The sequence below is a fragment of the Strongylocentrotus purpuratus genome, unplaced genomic scaffold (genome assembly GCF_000002235.5).
Source record: "Strongylocentrotus purpuratus isolate Spur 01 unplaced genomic scaffold, Spur_5.0 spur5_scaffold_3, whole genome shotgun sequence".
NCBI lineage: Eukaryota > Metazoa > Echinodermata > Echinoidea > Camarodonta > Strongylocentrotidae > Strongylocentrotus > Strongylocentrotus purpuratus.
The window spans coordinates 30,050,928-30,067,516 of NW_022145609.1; the positions used below are offsets into that span (position 1 = coordinate 30,050,928).

Below are 16,589 nucleotides of genomic sequence, written 5' to 3' on the forward strand. Positions count from 1 at the left end.
GACTACTTGGTATTAAGGTTTAAATTTGAACAGTTCACTGAATACCAGAATGATTTGGGTTTCTCTCTACTTCTTTTCTTCTTCTTCTTCCAACTTGGAACACACATCGCTCAGGGGGAAAATTGTTTCCCAAAGGGTTCCATGGTTAAAAAATGAGTAAAATAAATATAACTTGTCCCCATGCCATATTATGTGTGACATCTACCCAGGGTCAAAGGTCATGATCTTAATACTTCTTCTCGCTCTCAGCAAGCGATGATTCAAATTGCACATTACTCAAAACTCTTGCTTTTATGGGCGACCATCAATCAGTTCCTATGCCATTGTCCTAATAATAATAATAATAATAATCTTTTAAAGTCCACTCTAAATTTTATTAAGTTAAACCGAAAATGGAAATTCTTTTTGCCTAATTGATCGTGAGCCCTTATTGTTGAACGCCAGACAGGTAGCAGCAACTCCCGTCTTTTAACGTCTTTTGGTATGACGCGGCCGGGGTTTGAACACACGACCTCCTGGTTGTGAGGCGGACGCTCTACTGACTGAGCCAACACACCGGTCTAATAATACCAGTAAAATATATAAATACATGGGAGAACGACTCAAATTTAAAATTAAATAGGCAATCTGTACACAAAATGTTCATCAACGTTCAAAGCTAACATATACATCGTTGGCAATTTATGTAAACCGATCCAAAATTCGAAATTTGTAGGATAATGCAATCAAGACCGGTGAAGATTGCCCCTTGAAATGTTCCCGGGATTATGAGAACAGCTGTGTGGGTCAGTGAAGTAGCAGACAAAGTTAGTCGAGAATGGACGAGTGTACCTTGGTCATGGTGAATTCTGTTGGCAGCCATCTATGATAAAAGAGAGAGTAATCAAGTTTTGATCTATCATCAGACTTATATGTTGATTAAGAATATTAAACACTCTTGCCTGGACCAACTCTGAATACATATAGCCTTGGCAGTTTTAGTAAGTAGTGTAGGAAGTTAAAACTGCCCAAATATCGATGTTGTGTCAAAAATTTTGGTCAAAGAAGAGTCTGTATATGTCTTTCTTTGCATACTTCAAATAGGTTCATGGAGTTGCCATATTAGACTTCATAAAATCCCAACTGCATCAACTTTAAACAATAGAAAAGGGACTATGGCCAAAAGGCTCTTTCAGAAAAGAATACAGAAAGGAACCCTCTTTATAGAGACTCCTAGGGAGAAAGAAAATTAGGTACATTGAACCTACTATATTTAGGTTACAATGTATGAAAACATTAACAGCATCAAATAAATAATCCAACCAAACGACAACATATAGAAAATAAGTGAACTCATTTCATCTAGGTTCTGGTATAAATGTGCTCTTCATAACAAGGGACCCCTGTAATGTGCCTGTGACTTGTGTGCAACATAGAATATGAAATAGTACTCACTCTAGTAGGTGGAATTTTAGAGCAATACTTCTCAGCTTTGAGTGAGTCTCATTATGACGATGAAGAAGGAGGAGGAGGAGGTTGATCCGGGTTGTTACTATCGGTTTCTTCTTGATTGTTATTTGTGCCGTTGGGATCCGCCCTACTGTTCCTCATCTGTCTCACTTGCTCTACTAGCTGAGGGTTCGTCTGCTGGATCTGAGATGCTATCTGCTGCCCTCTGTTTGTAAGACCAGGCAAATCATTATCCAAACATTACGCAACACAATTAATCTTCCTGTGCTGCATGCTCTTTATCATGGCACATATACATGTGTACATGTATACCACAGGCTTCATGGTCAACTGTTTCCAACGCAAGATTAATACATATTGGGTGGTATTCTCGTAAGTTAAGCCGGGACTAAGTCCAGACTAAACAAGAATTTTAGTTCACACTTCTATGGAATGCTCAGTTTCATCTTCCTCATTCAATATTCATGACAAAGATAATCTACCAAAGACTTTGTTGAAATTCAGTTCATACTCATATCATCTTTTTCTTCCCATTTCATTGCAAAATTAATTTTTTGGACACTTTTCATTGAAGGATTAAAATAATCTGTATAGGGTAAATGAGTTGGCAACAGGCACTCCATAAAAATGTGGACTAACTTAGTAAGCGATACCGGAATACCACCCACTGTTGTTAAAAGGGTTGGCATGGAGCTAGTCAAGACTGGAAATGAGTACGGTATCCAATTTTGCAAAGCCATTGTTTCTGCAAAAAGCTGTCTGCCAATTGGTGCCTATTGTTTTGTGCAAAATTGCACATGTGCTTTAATAAGGAGTAACCATCCAGAGAGGTGCAACGTTTTAAAACTTGCTCCTAAAACTCTTAGATGTACTGGGAACACTATAAACAAACAGATTTCCCTTTTTGAGAAAACTTTTGATTTAATTATATAAGTAAAAAGCATGTACAGGTAAATAGCAGACATTAAAAGGAATAGCAAAGAGCTTGTCAGAAGAAACTTCTTATCACTTAAGGACACATTTCAGTAGGCTCTCATGGAGATTTCAACACCATTCAGGCATTTACCTGATGGAAGGGGTCGTCTATCACGAGGATTAACCTTCAGTTTTATGACCAATGGGCCTTATGTAATGGTTCTGCATTTTTCACCCATCCCCCCATACGGCAAAGTAATTATCTTGCATTTCCCTCACCCAAGGACTCTCCAAGAGACCTGGGGGGTGTTTCACAAAGATCCTAAGTTGAACTTATCTCTAAGTTGGACTTAAAAATTATGGAAAGCCATTAGCATCTTTGAAAATATTTTGTAAAAGTTATTTTGAAAGGCATTAATTGTTTATTCAAATCATTCATATTGTCTATCATCAAGGAGATTTCATGTTCTGGATGTTGAATTAATAAAAAGTCTAAAATACTTGAATTTCTGCTTTTGAATATATTTCATTTAAAGACTCCAATCGCTGTCCATAATTTTTAAGTCCAACTTAGAGTTAAGTTCAACTTAGGATCTTTGTGAAACACCCCCCAGGGTGTATTTCTTGATGGGACTACAGCTTTGCTGTGTGCCAGACCTGTACACTCATCAATGGTATTTTCACCAAGTCTGATGTCAGCGAATTATGACCTTCTGCACATGGTAACTGACGACCATCTCCCTTCAAACTACAGGTCTGTTTTAGTCGATTATAATCCAACATACAATCAAATGTGAGGACATTCTTAAATACTAGACTTCTAATTAACCTTTGGGCCCATGTGAAGGTAGGATTATTGATCATATTCCATAAATACGTTTCTCTATTGTCTTAAGAATGATACAAAAATAGAGACAACATAATTAGTACATATCAAATAGAGGGATACATCATTATGCAATAACACATTTAATCTGGAGAATTTGAATTTTTAGAAGGAATTTTAGAGACTTACACAGAGAGCAGGTTTGCCATACCGCCTCCACCACCACCGCCGCCATCTTGGTCAGACTGTTCCCCCGGCTGCATGGCTTGACCCATGAAAGAGTGCATCCTAATAACAATACAACATAAATACAACTCCATTTGCAGTAGGTCTCTTAGGATGGTATCTCATCATCATAATAGATAGATCACAACTGCAGGCATACAATTGAAATGGACTAATGAATGTTACAATATTACAATGTTACTACGGTTCAAAATAATGCCCCCAAAAATGAAAGGTTAAATTCCAACGGCATTTGAAAGATAATACTAATTTAGAACTTCCCCCATAACAGGGGGCTTGAAAATGTCTTTAAGTGGGAAAATAATGACTATTAGTTGTCAAACCAACTTAAGAGCTATAGAGCCAGTAAGCAATAGTCTGATTTTCAGACCATTGTACCAATTGGTTGTACGTTTCATGCTGTGCAAAGATTCAATCAGTTTAATTTTGGCAATTACAAGAAGTGTGTTATTTATGTAGACAAATGCTCATGTACCCATTAGAGCTCATTTTATATATGTTATTACCAAAGAAGAAAAAAGCCAGTCAGTCACTCAATAGTGTCTGACAATGAAGTCTAGCAAGTAAATGGGTTTCCTTGCATACCTAATTTGAATATTAGAACATTGCTAAATTTCCCCGATAGGACAAACATGACATATTCATAGTTCCTGCAAAGTTCTACAGAATTTGATGTTGGCTGCAAAAGGGACATGGTGTCTTTAAAATAAAATATATTCAAAAGCGAAAATTCAAGTATTTTAGACTTTGTATAAATTCCACATCAAGAACATGACATCTCCTTGATAATAGAAAATATGATTGATTTAAATTAACATTTAATGCCATTTGAAATGACTTTTACACAATATTTTCATAGATGCCAACGGCTTTCCATAATTGTTAAGTCCAACTTATTAGAGATAAGTTCAACTTAGAATCTCTGTGAAACACCCCCCATAACAATAGGTCACTTACATCTGTTGCATTTGTGGATTCTGAAGAAATGAGGTTGCCTGTGAACAACAAAATAAAAGTAAGATACATAACAGTGTATTTATGAGATTTGACATTCCTTGTACAACTCAGACATTTGTTGTTCAAGGACTTGTAGAAGAAGTGAAATGTAAGAGGATAAATCTAATGAAAACTAGATGGAACTTCGACTGCGTGCAGTCAAAAATGATGCCTCCGCCATAGAGTGATTTCACAAACCAAAACATAAGCAATTTGTTAAATTCAAGTTTAATTGTAATGCATTAAAGATAAAGACCTGTTATGGTCATGCAATTGCATTGTGAAAAAAACGTTGTGGAATCGATCAGAAAAGGTTGATCATCTAGCATATAAGTATTGGTGTGTACTGCAAGGTTCTGGAATCATCAAAATGATAAGAAATTTGGCACAGTCTTCGTAAAGTTACAAGCACTGTACACAGAAAGATGTATATGGGACTACGCACACGTGCGCGACACGTGCGTTTATCTCTCACAGTCCAGTAGATAAACTAATTTACCAAATATATCAATTAGTAGGCGGTTTCCCGGCAAATTTTGTATCATCATGTATTAGTCAAAACATATTCTTTCACATGATTGGTAATAAAGAGCTTCTATTTCGTTTTTTTGAAACTGGGGCGTTTCCAATACTGGACTTTACAGGTTCTCATAATATCGTGATTACAACCTATTTTTCATATACATGTACGACCCTTTTATCTTTGACCTCATGGCCCTAAAATCTAATCAGTTCATTGGCTTTGCAAGATACATACCGGTACATGTCTTGAGTTTGATGGTAATCCGTCCATCGATTCTAATAATAATGTGATCACAAGCTATTTTTGCATACATAATGAGCCCAATGACCTTTGACCTCATCACCACTCATGACCCCAAAATCTAATCAGTTCATTGGCTTTGCAAGATACATACATGTCATGCATTGATGTCAATCTGTCCATCAGTTCTAATGATGTGATCACAAGCTATTTAAGCATACATAATGAGCCCTGTGACCTTTGACCTTGTGACCCCAAAATCTAATCAATTCATTGGCTCTGCAAGATACATACATGACCTAAGTTTGGCAGGAATCCATCATTCGGTTCTTGAGATAACGCGATCAAGAGAACAAGACGTACAGACAAACGAACACGAGAGAAATAAGAATTGATTATAAAACAAATCAGTTCGAATTTAAATGAAAAGATTTTTAAAAAACTGACGAGAGATAGTTGCATGTATATATCATCCTGCATTTGACAGTTAACTTCAATCTATATGTATATATGTTCCAAGAACGTGCACGTTTACCAAAGCATGTCAAAGAGAATTTAACATTATAATACTGGGTTTTGTTTGTAAACAAGCAAATAGACTCAAAAATATTTTTTCACTCGTCCATCATACTTACAGCATTCATAATAGCTGGATTCTGGAGAAGTTGTGACATGTCCATACCTCCCAGTGAGGGGTTTATGCCTGCCATATTTGGAACTCCACCACCCTGCATTAATCCATGACAAAGAATTTAATGTTAGGTAATGATGCATACTGTCACATATTTTACTTTCAGAATTTTTTTTTTGATTCTTTGAACCTTTAAAAAAAAAAAAATCTGTCTACCATGAAATTAACTATTTATATTTTTATAGCTACAATTTTTTTCTGTTGCATTAACCCTTACTGTACTGGGGGGGGGCCTGGGAGGCCCCCCCCCCCTCGACATTTTCGGAGATTGCGCCGCAACCGCTTGGAATTTTGAATTGTCGTTTCATGACTTTTTTCCCTGAAGTCTTACGCACATTTTGATACCATTTTCGTCAAAATCGGATATACCTGTAAGGCGTTACATAACAATTAATATGCGCATGTCATCAAAAAAAAAAAAAAAAATGAAAATCGCATCAAAATTTGCATAAATTATCATTATTAACTACATTAAAATAACTTTTTTGTGTTAGAAAAGAAGTTTCATATGAATAATGAGTTTCAACATTCAAAAAGTGGAGTTTGACACGTTTTCGGTAAAATGCATAAAATTAGCGTATTTTGCATAATTAATTAGGCTAACGACAAAAATTTGCATATTCGGAAAAAACTAATTATACCATCTTGTTCCTTACGTAAATATCTACAAACATGCAAATTTTTGTGTTCATCGGACAATCGACGGCCGAGATCATAGGGGGGGGGGGGGCCTGGGAGGCCCCCCCCCAGTCAGTGGGTGCTCAAAATAGCCCAGTACAGTAAGGGTTAAAAGACACATACATGTAGAAGTCAGCTCGAATGGGGAATTTGACACAGTTCGGGTGTTTACCCAATAACATGTGTTGTCAATCACCAGGGTTAGCCTTCAGTTTTTATGACCATTAGACCGTATGTAATGCTTTGCTTTTCCCTCACCCGAAGACTCTCGAGCTCTCCTCTTGAGCTCGAGAGGGGGTAATTCTTGACTGGCCTACAGGTTCGCTTTGTGCAGATTTGTACCCCCATTAATGGTATTTCCACCAAGTCTGGTGTCAACGAATTATGGCCTTCTGCACATGGAAACTGAGTTAAATGTCGAGTGACTCCCTTTAATATCAAATATTTCTTTTTCCTTATTTGAGGCTCTACAAAAACTGCATGAAATGTTTTAAGGAAGACGTAAACAGACTATGCTAGTAGCAAATATGCATGCATGGCAACTTCTACTAATACTACTAATAATAATAATACATGAGATTTGTAAGGCACCAAATTCACTTAAAATAAAATGCTCAATGCGGACTTGTGACGAAAAAAAGTGAAAAAAAGGGGTCACATAAAAAGCATCGGCATAATGAACATAGGAACAGAACTAAGAAAAATCATATATCATATTACTTTTGAGCACTTCAAGTGATCTGCTACCAAGAATCTTTGGAGGGACAATATTCCACAGCAAAGGCTCTCCCCCCCCCCCCCCCCCCCCAGCATTGACAAGAAATCTGGAGCCTTGAGAGCGCAAAGATATCAAGCAGTAAAAGGAGCTAAATCCATTTTTGAAACTTCAGAGAAAAAAGAAATAGTTTACCAGATTTTGTACAGGTGTCTATGGAAAAGTGATATTAGAAGGTGCATATTTTCATAATTGCTCCCTAAATTTAGGTAAATAATTTTGTTGAAAGACAGGTATTTTTTAAGTCAACATTGTTCTGATATCAATAACTAAATTTTCATCAAAAACTGATTTACCTCCTTTGGGAATTAAGCTCTTCATATGTCACATAAGGTTAATTTTTAATTCACTCACCCCTAAGCTTGCTCCTTTAAGTTTTTGTTCAGCTATCTCAAGGTTCGCTCGATACGAGCTGTTCCCTGGCTCCAAATCTACTGCTCTTGTGTATGCTTCACAGGCTTTCTGGAATTCATTCATGCTAGAATACGCTAGGCTGGGGAAAAAAAAGGAGGCGAGTTGGCTGAGTTGGTAAAGCGTTTGCCCGTCTGCCTGTCTGCATTGTGCGTTATTTCGCCCCTCCCCTATTTCATAGATGCAGGCTATGTTACAGTGGAAAACACTCCGTCCCTCAGTTAGGACGTTAAATGGAGGCCCCATGTAGGGGAGAGTCACCACCTTCGTATGTTAGAACCCACTGCACTATTAGTATCAGAGTAGGGGGAAACCCCAGTGTAGTGGTTCACCAGCCTGCACAACCCCATTCAGTTATATCAGGAAAACGGACCCGAGGGTTACAGTGATTCAATTCGCGTTTTGCCTAACGCAGCCTCTTATGTACCTTTTACCTTCTCCAATGTTTCATTTTTGTTTAATGTAAGCTGACTGAATTTAAACAAATACAAATTTCATATATTGAAAAGTGACAATTTGTCGACTTGGTTTCAATTTTTTCCTGACAAAATGCTTGTTAATGTAGGAAATCCCTTAAAATACATTTAAAATATACATTTACCCCGTAATGAATCATTCCAAATGATTTGTAGATCTGTCACATAAAATGTACCAATAATACTCAACATAACTTTTCAAAGATAAGGTTGGGAGGGCCATGTGTAGAGGTGTCATGGTGGAGTGGATACGTCGCCCGACTGTCGATCACAAGGTCCGCGGTTCGAGTCCCGCCGCGGCACTGATGTCCTTTGGCAAGACATTGATCTACATTTTGCCACACTCCACCCAGGTGAAGTAAATGGGGACCTGGGCCCTGTTTCATGAAACTGGTTATCAGTGACAATTTACGATAGTTGTTAGAAGCTACTGAAATCCTGGCATTTGATTGGCTGTGAGCAGATTTGTCATAGATCTGTGGCAGTTGTTGTTGATTACAAGTTTGTGAAACAGGGCCCTGGGAGGAATTTATTTGAAATGCAGAGCGCGTCACAGCTGCTCTAGTAAAGCAAGGGTAATTATGCTGCATTATTGCAGAGCGCGTAGAGACTTCTGATAAAGTGTTAGGTGCTATATGAGGAGGCCCGATAGCTCAGTCGGTAGAGCAGTGGTCTCGTTATCCGGTGACCCGGGTTCGAAACCAAGTCGATACGCTAGTGCCCTTTGGTAAGGCATTAATCCTCATTACCAGGTCCCTTGGAGAGGACCTTAAGCCGTCGGTCTTCTGGTTGCTTACTAACAAGCATTTATTGCTTTCTTAGCTGTCAGGTAAAATAACCACCACTATCACTATCACTACATAAGCAAATATAATTATCATTATAATTATAGAAATTACTTTGTAAGCTCTTTTTTACAATGTTATTGTATGTTTAGAGCCAAAAGGGCATTCACACATACACTTTTACCATAAAAATATAAAGTGCACTCACCCCATCCTTCCATAGGCTTTGCTGTAGGTGGGGTCTATACTGACGGCTTTCTGACAGTCTTCTAAGGCTTTCTCATGGTTCTCTACCTTGCTGTAAGCTGCTGCGCGGTTGCTGTAATACACTGACTTCTGTGAGTTGAGATTAATGGCCTGTGTATACACCTCTATTGCCTTGTTGTACTGTTCTTTCTTCATCAATTCATTACCTGAATAAAAAACACAAAAGGAGGGACAGCTATCACAACCATGTTAAAGGTAAAGACCGGTATCAGAAACGCCCCAATTTCAAAAAAATGAAATGGAAGCTCTTATTACCAATCATGTGAAAGAATATGTTTTGAATAATACATGATGATAAAAATTTTGCCGGGAAACCGCCTACTAATTGAAATATTTGGTAAAGTAGTTTATCTATTGGCCTGTGAGAGATAAAAATGCATGTGTCGCGTACGTGTGCGTAGTCCCATATACATCTTTCTGTGTACAGTGCTTGTAACTTTATGAAGACTGGGCCAAAGATCATTTTGATGATTCCAGAACCTTGCAGTACATTTATGCTAGATGATAACCTTTTCTGATCGATTTCACAACGTTTCTTTCACAATGCAATCGCATTACCATAACTGGTCTTTATCTTTAATCGAGCGGCGTCATCTTCGCCCTGGACTTCGCTCATCCGGCCTTACTCTCCAGATGCCCATTACTCAACTCAAGGGATATGGAGACCGGGCATTTTCCTCTATTGCTCCTTGCTTGTGGAATTCCCTACCATCATCTATTCGCTAAACTGACAACCTGGACCACTTCAAAGCTTAACTCATAACTCACATCTTCCTTCAGACATTTAAATGCAAACTTTATTGGAGGAGCTCGCGCCTTTGAATATTTTTGAAACAGATATATGGCGCCATTCAAATGCTGTGAATCATCATCATCCTCATCATCATTTCCAATGAATTGTTGAACGCATGAAGAGCAGTGAAATTGCTTGTAGCTGGAACGATTAACACTGTTTTTCTTTGTTTTAGGAGCATGGGACTTACCTCATAATAGCAGAGCTGCCAACCTTGTGCGACCAAAAAAAGGAATCATGATGGCAAAAAAAAGGAATTTCAAGCAAAAACAAGGAATTCATAAAAACGAAACTTACAACCATGCGCGACACACTTCCAATGCAGAAATGTCCTCATGCTGTTTTTTCCAAACAAGCAGGTTTTTTTGTTTTGGTTATGTTGGTATTATCTGCATTTCATTCTTTTTGGGAATATTTTTCTCTTCAAGTACGTTTTAAAATTAGTTTCCTATTGAATTTGTGATGAAATCACCATTTTAGGCCAGTTGGTTGACGTGTGGTATGTAAAAAAAATTATTAAAAAAAATTTAAAAAAAAAAAAATGTATTTTATGAAGAAAAAACGTAATACCGTAATTTGGAGGAAAAAACGGAGTAATTCCAGCAAAAACGGAATGGTTGGCAGCTCTGTAATAGCCTATCTCGTTATAAGAGGTTCATGCCTCCATAGAATTACACGTAAATTAGAATCTGCCCCTAACGATATCCTCGTTTACCTTGTTATAGTTTCCCCTGAACATATTAAAGCCTGTCTGTACTAGTTTAGCCAAGGGGATTTGACCTCCCTGCAAGGTCACTGACAGGTAGTTATCTCATCAAATCAGCTCTCAATTAACATAAGCAAAAGGAGATCGTGGGGGATCAACAGGCACCGATTAGGTATTGTTTGCTATATAGAGGGCGCAAGTAGGTTTAAGTAGTACAGTGGGGCTTTAAATAGTAATAAAGAAATAGCAAGCAAAAAAGCGGGACTCACCCTCATTTTTGAGCTTTTCTGCCCGGGCCTTGTCAGCCTCTGAGATCTCTGGCCCTGGTGCTGCTGAACATGCTCCAATGCTGGATTGAGCTACTTGTGTTACATCAGGCTATAAAACAACATCAAATTAACAAAAACAAAAAACTTGCTACTTTATCAATAATTCATTTTCCCAGTGACAAATGTACTTGCATGTCTTTGTTACGAGGGCTCTATTCCGATAGTCAATGTTAAAGAGAATTCCACACACAACAATTCTTTTGCCAGAGCTATTCTGTTTTTCTTTCTTTGTTGTTGATGAAAGTTTCCACTTATAAACATGTAGATCACTCACTAATCCTCCATTCTTGGTTGTGTATTCTGAGTGAATAGCTGAATGGTTAACATGAGTTTGATTATATATTTTCAACAAAGTTCTATCCCCCCCCCCTTCCCCACTGACAATTCCTGTCTTTACGAGAAAAAAAGAGAAGAAAAGACTGTTTCATTGCAGAAAGATAACTTTCAGGATGTGTGTTGTACCTCCAGAAAAAAGAAAGGTAGGGGAGAAAGCACCAGAATAGTTGGCCGCATTATGAAAATTAAAATATAAGAAAGAGTGCAAAAAACAAACAAAAAACAATAGAAGACAAAGAGAGGGGGACGAAAGAAGATAAAATAAAGAGGAATAGAGAAATAGGGATCAAGATACAGACATAATTGATACAAAAGACGCATGTCTGGAGAAAATATGGAATAGGAAGAGAGGAGAGACAGAAAGTAAAAACAGAAAGAGGGAGGAGTCGCAAATCGATTGGGTACACTGATTTTCATCACAAGGTTCCCAGGAGGCATTAACAAGCTCTATCTTGTGTCAGACGACACCTTGAGTGGCTCTCAATCCTTGATTTGCCTCCTTAGGTGCGGAACATTCACAAGACTTGAAGGATTATGATCATGTAAAAAAATAAACGGGACTTGGGGCAAATTTGCCCCCGAAATGCCAAAAAGTGCCCCCGAAAGTCATAAAAGAGCCCCCCAAAATTGCATAGAGTTCAATGCAAAACAAAATAAAGAGTGTTATTTTCATGCAAGCAAGCTTGAAAAGTAGCCCCCGAAATTGTTAAATTATTTTTTTCCCTGATTATGATTGTACCTGTTGCCCTCCTACAGCCGATGTGAAAATCTCCAGTAATGATCTCTCTGTCTTTTGTGAAGTGAGGGCAGGATCATCTAAGCTGATTCCATACGCTGTCTGAAGGCACTGCAGGCCAACTACAAAAAAAAACAGAGAGAAATGAAATACTCATTAAAGTTATTTGAAATAAAGACCAAACATAGTTTGAATAGAACACTGTACCACCTCTATCATCAATGGTAAGTTTTAGCGAAAGCATAGGACAAACTCCACAACTGTATGCCTACAAATAGCCATGCATAAATCAGGCAATTTTGTTGGTGTGTTGGAATATATATGGAATTCATCTTTGAATCTACTATTCAAATGTAACTAAATAAAGACCATATTTCATAGATTATTTACAGAGTAGTTAGTTTAAAGCCGTCTGCACTAGTTTGGCCAGAGGAGATTAGACCTCCCTGCAAGGTCACTGACAGGTGGTTATCTCATCAAATCAGCTCACAATTAACATAAGACAAAGGAATCATGGGGGACCAACAGGCACTGATTAGGCATTGTTTGCTTTATACATGTAGAGGCCACAAGTAGCTATAAGTAGTACGGTGGGGCTTTAAAACTGGCGCTATCCTACTTCTTGTATAAACAAAACCACTTGCCTTCTAAACTCTCAAGGGCCTCTCCGGATACTGCATTGGAGCGAACCTGCTGGTCCAAGAACTCAACAATGGCAAAAACAAGCCGGTTCTGTATTGACATCCTGGCTTCTTACGTGACGTTACACCAAGACAATAATTCTTGCTTACAAGTTGCAGTAGTTCTGTATTGAGGGAGAGTAGAATAAAAGTTTGTCACGTCTGGAAGAGTACTGGAAGTTAAATTGTTAGATTCTCAGGTCAAACTAATCAACGACACTTGGAATGATTCACATAAATATTGTAGTTTACAATGGATTTCATTTCAGGCCAGATGTATGAAGGCCTTTTGTTCATTATTGCAGGCGCAGATCTACAGCCCCCCTCCCCCTGGCAAAAAACAGGTAAAAAAAGAAGATGGTAACATTAATTTCAAGTTCTCATACTATCCAAGAGCAATAAGGATCTGGAACCACCTGCCAGTCTCAGCAGTCAGTGCAAAAAGGAGAAAAAAAAGTATTGTTCACATACGCAAAACCACTCATAGCTGCATTACTATCCTGGCCGTGTATTAAAAACTGTTCTATTGATTCTCAACATTTCAAACACCACTGTACAAAACTCAACTGAGTTCACTCAAAATCGGTACATTAGTGAAAATCGATGACACCTAAATAGCAGTAAAATAAAATCTTTTAAACTTTTACCGTTGTTAGAAAGAATATTTTGAAAATTCAAATCGTGAGTTAGACAGCAATAACCATCTGATTTGGGTCATTTCTTTAATAAAACTGACATTTGTTGTCATTCCCCAATACAGATGGCAACCCAGAGATCTCGTACCGTGGAGGTGGCTATAGGCCTAGATGTGCATATTTTCGTCCACGACATTTTCTCCCCGATTTTCTTTATTTAGATCTAATTTCCTGATTTGTAAATCAGATGTAAATTAGGTCGGTATGTCATTTGTCCTAATTACAGTTATCAAAATTTGATAACTCAATATTAAATTTATAATTTACGGACTTACTTATATGAATTATCCAATTTGTATCTCCGAACGTTCATGCACTCGGAACATAGGGCTATATGACCCGGCGGCCAAAATATTTCCGGGTCAACCTACCAAAACATAGCCAAATGGCCAATCAGAGCACTCGTTTCGTGGGAGTTCGTTGGTCAAGCTGGGCTTACTGGCACGTAGCTACGGTAGCTATTGGACGTTCGAAAAGAAAAAATGAATATTCATCAACTAACACCAAGACGGACAATGTTGACGACGAGACTTTCTCAGATTAATCATTAATTTAGGATCTAAATGAGCAAGCTATCGTAAGTCAAATAAGCTATATATATGTTATTTTTAATTTGTGTTATAATTGCAGCAGTTATGAGGATGTAAAGAGTGAAAATCTCGTTGCATATCTCATTCATCGCGGTCCGGTCGAACCGAACCATTTGTTCCGTACAGTGCCTCACAGAAAGAGGTCCCCAGACTTCAGTCTCTATAATCGGAGGTCTATTGGAGCCAGACGACAGTCTCAGTGGAACAACAGACGATTAGAGAGACTGAAGCTTTCGGTCTAATCGTGAGTCTACTGTCAAACTTGCCGATCAGCCACATCGCATTCATTGTGTGCATTAGTGTGCAATTCTGTGTAGTGTGTTAAATTGCTGCCTCTCAGCACGTAGTACAGCGCTAGAGGTCAATTTGCATTAGCATTGACTCTAGACCAGACCTAAGTCTATGCTTTGCTGGAGTGACGCAAAAACGAAGCGCATGGAAAACTTTGGTCTGTTTCTCAAACGCTAGCGATGACCCAGTTAATCAAATCCATTCGTTTTTGTGCAATTGTCCAAAAGAAGACGTAGAATGGCGTTAACCAATAATGTATTTGCCATCCTACACCCCCTTTAACTTTAAGCGTCCATACACAACTCCACATCATGCCAGCAACCTTACATGCATCGCCAGCCACGGCCACGACCCCGTCGCGTCCCGAGGTCTCGGCCGAGCCCTTCGCGGACCCCTGAAGCAGTTCACACATCTGCTGATAAACACAGTGGCTCTCACTCACCCGACGACCAACTCTCCTCTATACTACACTAGCAACACTGAAAATACTCTATAATGGAATGATATCCTACAGAGATCTGTACATACCATTTTCGAAATATATCAGAGACATTGACTCATCATTTTCAATAATTTTACTTACTTAAAACGGTACAGTAGTGCGGAGGACTGTGATTTCGGTGTGACACGATTTCTTAGATTTCTTGTGTACGCCCTCTTAAGTCGAGCTAAAGTCAACATATAAAATGTCAAAATCATAGAGATATAACACAACAATGTTAAGTATATATCTCTATGGTCAAAATACACTTCTTGTGCTTGATTCTTTAATTTACCCATGTATAGGATCCATGATTTACCTAATAAAAAAATTATCAAAAATTTGATTGCATCTTTTGCATGAAAATTTAGGTTACTAACTATATAACTGTAAATATAAATCTCACTCAATAAATGACAAAGTATAGACAAATAAATAAATTAATAAGGATTCTTATGAATTCATAAGAATTCAACTAAATTCTTTTTTATTATCCATACATCATAGATTGATTTTGTTTTTTTGAATGCGTAATGTAACATTATATGACACAATATGATATAGATAACAGGAGAAGTGCAATATGAAGGTCATTTCATCGATTTGTTCTTCAAAGCCTCCCAGCTATAAATAGAAGCTTGAATTGATGACAATTGAAGCCAAAATCACAAATCAGATTATAATGATTTTAATTGTTCATAAATGTATCATAAGGTTTGTTACTTTTAGTTTGTCTGATTTTAAAATTGAAAATAATATATAAGTACGTGTATATTATTAACAAAAGTTGAAATACATGCAGAAGCGGCGCTCCAGGGGGGGGGGGCAGGGGCACAGTGCCTCGATCCCCCTACTTTTTCAAGTACCCAGGAGTGCCCCTTTTTACATGGGAAAAATGCCCCTTTTACCTTGACAAGTGCCCCTATTAATTGGTAAAAGTGCCCCTTTCCCTTTCCAACTCTGATAAGTCCCCCTTTTCCTTCGACAATTAAGTTTCCATTTTCCCTTGCAATAAGTGCCATTTTTTAAATCTATAGTAATTGCCCCTTTTCAGGTACGAGAAGCGCTAGCGCTCCTTTTCACTTTTGATAGGCGCCCCCTTCACCTCTGATAATTGCCCGATTCACATCTGAGTGGTGCCCATTTTGCTTTGACAAGTGCCCCTTTTCCTTTGTAGAAGTGCCCCTCCCCTTTTAATAAATATACCCCTTTTAAACTTGGTTAAGCGCATAATATTTTTCACAAGATTGTCTTGTGCACCCGTTCCTTTCTAATAAGTGCCCTTTTTCCTTATGATAAGTGCCCCCATTAAAATAAGCCCCTTCCCCTTCTCATAAATGCGCCTTTTCATTCTCATAAGTGCCCCCTTTTCACCTCTTGTAAATGACCCCATTCAATGCTGAGAGATACTCCTTTTACTTTGACTTCCCCTCCTGATAAAGGCTCGATCTTTTCATTTCTAATAAATGCCTCTTTTATTTAGACACGTCCCCCTTTTCCTTCCTAATGAATGCTCTTTTTCCTTCTTATAAGTGCCCCTTCCCCTTGTCATAATTACCACTTTTCATCTCTGATATTATTTAAGTGCCCCAATTATTTTAACATGTGCCTCTTTTTCTTTTTAATAAGAGCCATGCACTTCTCCCTTTTGAATAAAAGCCCCTTTCACCTTAA

The 16,589-nt window shown here is 38.0% G+C and overlaps 1 protein-coding gene across 1 annotated transcript; it reads right to left on the reverse strand.

Moving 5' to 3' along the window:
* Positions 1 to 424: 424 nt before the first annotated feature.
* On the reverse strand, positions 425 to 15,111 carry LOC581762 (small glutamine-rich tetratricopeptide repeat-containing protein alpha). The gene is made up of 11 exons (XM_781748.5): positions 15,018 to 15,111; positions 12,823 to 12,983; positions 12,182 to 12,300; positions 11,047 to 11,155; positions 9,220 to 9,424; positions 7,694 to 7,832; positions 5,831 to 5,923; positions 4,394 to 4,431; positions 3,380 to 3,478; positions 1,435 to 1,654; positions 425 to 862 (listed from the first exon to the last, which is right to left on the reverse strand). Exons 2-10 carry the CDS (start codon positions 12,920 to 12,922, stop codon positions 1,486 to 1,488), a joined length of 1,071 nt encoding a protein of 356 aa, XP_786841.2. The 5' UTR covers positions 12,923 to 12,983; positions 15,018 to 15,111; the 3' UTR covers positions 425 to 862; positions 1,435 to 1,485.
* Positions 15,112 to 16,589: the final 1,478 nt, after the last annotated feature.

Excerpts from the sequence above, each read along its gene's own strand:
- LOC581762 (XM_781748.5), bottom strand. The coding sequence starts at position 12,922 with ATGTCAATACAGAACCGGCTTGTTTTTGCCATTGTTGAGTTCTTGGAC. Across the intron at positions 12,301-12,822 it reads GGCCCTTGAGAGTTTAGAAG|TTGGCCTGCAGTGCCTTCAG; the intron begins GCAAGTGGTTTT and ends TTTTTTTTGTAG. Across the intron at positions 5,924-7,693 it reads TTAAAGGAGCAAGCTTAGGG|GGTGGTGGAGTTCCAAATAT; the intron begins GTGAGTGAATTA and ends GGATTAATGCAG.